Source organism: Chaetura pelagica, unplaced genomic scaffold (genome assembly GCF_000747805.2).
Source record: "Chaetura pelagica isolate M959 unplaced genomic scaffold, ChaPel_1.0 scaffold117, whole genome shotgun sequence".
Taxonomy (NCBI): Eukaryota; Metazoa; Chordata; class Aves; order Apodiformes; family Apodidae; genus Chaetura; species Chaetura pelagica.
Window position 1 is genome coordinate 3,744,732 of NW_009954185.1, and position 2,099 is coordinate 3,746,830.

At 40.8% G+C, this 2,099-nt stretch overlaps 1 protein-coding gene across 1 annotated transcript in view; it reads right to left on the bottom strand.

Moving 5' to 3' along the window:
- LOC104393451 (solute carrier organic anion transporter family member 1C1-like) overlaps positions 1-2,099 on the bottom strand; it is a 19,192-nt gene that overhangs the window by 9,692 nt on the left and 7,401 nt on the right. The window contains exon 7 of the mRNA XM_010002948.1: positions 1,081-1,317. Coding sequence (XP_010001250.1) covers positions 1,081-1,317 — 237 coding nt within the window. The remainder of the gene's footprint in view (positions 1-1,080; positions 1,318-2,099) is intronic.

A 2,099-nucleotide genomic window follows, 5' to 3' on the forward strand; every position in this document is an offset into this window, starting at 1 on the left:
ACTAACGTTGATTTAACTACTGGCTCTATTGCAGGCTACAATCCTTTGCTTATCAAAATATGTGCTTTTCAAAGTGAGAGTTTTCCTCACTGCCAACACATGCCTTACAGAAGCAGGAAAGCTGAATGGCATGGTGAGTATTGGATTGGGAACCAGAAATCCTTTTATTATTTTCTTGTGGAACACAGGATTAGTGCCTTCATCAAAGGCACTAAGGCTTGCAACACTGCTCCTCCGTGCCTGTATAGGAGGGCAGCACTTAGAATCCATAGCGCACCCAGTGAAAAGTTTGATGCCTAAAGCAGAAGTCTTCAGGAACCACATGAGACCTGCAAGAGGGTGATATTCAGAGAAGGGGAGCATCTCACTCAGTAAAAAACTGGAATCTTTCCTAAGACCGTTGATTAGAGTATCTAAGTCCATAAAATTGAAGTGAAGACGAACACCTGCATTTAGGCTGTAGTCTGGCTGTTAGCACACTTAGCTAAGAGATGCAAGTTCAAAACACTTCTCTGGAAAGTGCTTTCGTCATTAAAAATAGCATATGCATGCATACATACAAATAAAACCCTTGGGGGCTGAGTCCAGCAGTGGGTTGTTGGGTCCCATATTGCCTACAAAAGGTTAATTTAGCATTACTGAGCTCATACACAGGAGCCATGAGCTCCATGAAATCCCTGCAACAGCTCTTGCGGTATTTAGCCCCAGGTTTCCCTCTCATGTGTTGGCCTCAGTGAAACAGTAACCTGCCAGATGTGGATAGACCATTAATAAAGGATGGGTTATTTTCCCCCTCTTCCTTCATAATCATAAGATTATAGTTGTAACACATGATATGACAATGACCACGTTGAACTGAACATCTCTGGTGCTCAAAGCAGCAGCATGGGCTTTTTCCAGCTGTTTGCCATAGGGAGCACTGAAATGCACCCTTAATGTGTTACAAGTAAGAGCATTTTGGTCCATCATTTGCACTGCAGAAATGTGCTTCTTTCTGAGGGTAATGCAAGTCCATTCTCAGCTCAGAGTTAACCCATAAGAGAGAATTCACATGCAAACATTTGGACAATAATCTTTCACCTTTTACTGCTTCTGAGAACTTTAACTGTGGCTGAACAAGGGGGTCTCTTCTACAGTGATCTCCTTGAACAGGCAAATTATTAATCTTCAGTTTTTCATTCTCTCCTTCTTTTGGCAAGGAATAAGGTAGAAACCAGAAAGGCAATGAAGCCATAAAATTAACTGCTCCACAGATGAGCAATCCAAGCCACCAGGCACCAACCCAACGGGTATCCTTGGGATTTATGCTGATGTCATCTATAAAATACAGAAAGACAGAAAAATAGATTACATGCCATGCAGAATAATTATACTCTTTATTTGTAATTTAACTAAGGATACTACAGGCATCCTTACTTAAAATATGTATGCACCAGAACAGAGGTGACTTATGTTTCATATGAAGAATTGTAATGCAGCTTATATCAAATCAGTCCCATGCACTTAAAAATAGATGTCTCCATTTCATTATGGAATTTCCTTGCCACAATCTACCAACAATTTCTATGGGAATGAGTGACAGCAAGAGGGCCCTTCATCACCAAGAAACAACTTCTCTTTCTCTGTTTCTTGCTGCCATCTCATTCTTCCATTCCCAAACTCAGCAGTTTGTCCTTGAAGTTCCTCAGATTTTTCCTTGGATTAGAGACCTAAAAGTGATTTTAACAATGAAATGAGTTTTCAAATTAATCTCTGCTGCATGCTTTTTAAGATAACAGAATTTTTACCAAGTGTCGAAAGTGTCCATGAGCAAAGGCCTTTCACTCTTCCCTCAATGTGGGGACGGTCTTTTTTTTGCTCATTTTTTTCTCAGCTGCATAAGGGTTTAACAAGTGCACGTACAAGCATAAAAGTGGGTACAAAATGTTTCTGCAGGAAGCCTAGGGCTCTTTCATCAACAGCTATTCCAGTTCCACTACAGTGCTGCAGATATTAACATGTAAATAACACCAGCTTTTGAGTAGGAAAAACCCTCTAGAGAGGCCCCTTTTTGGAGTAGTAAGCTGGGAAGGTGCTACTTAGCATGGAAGTTCCTGCTG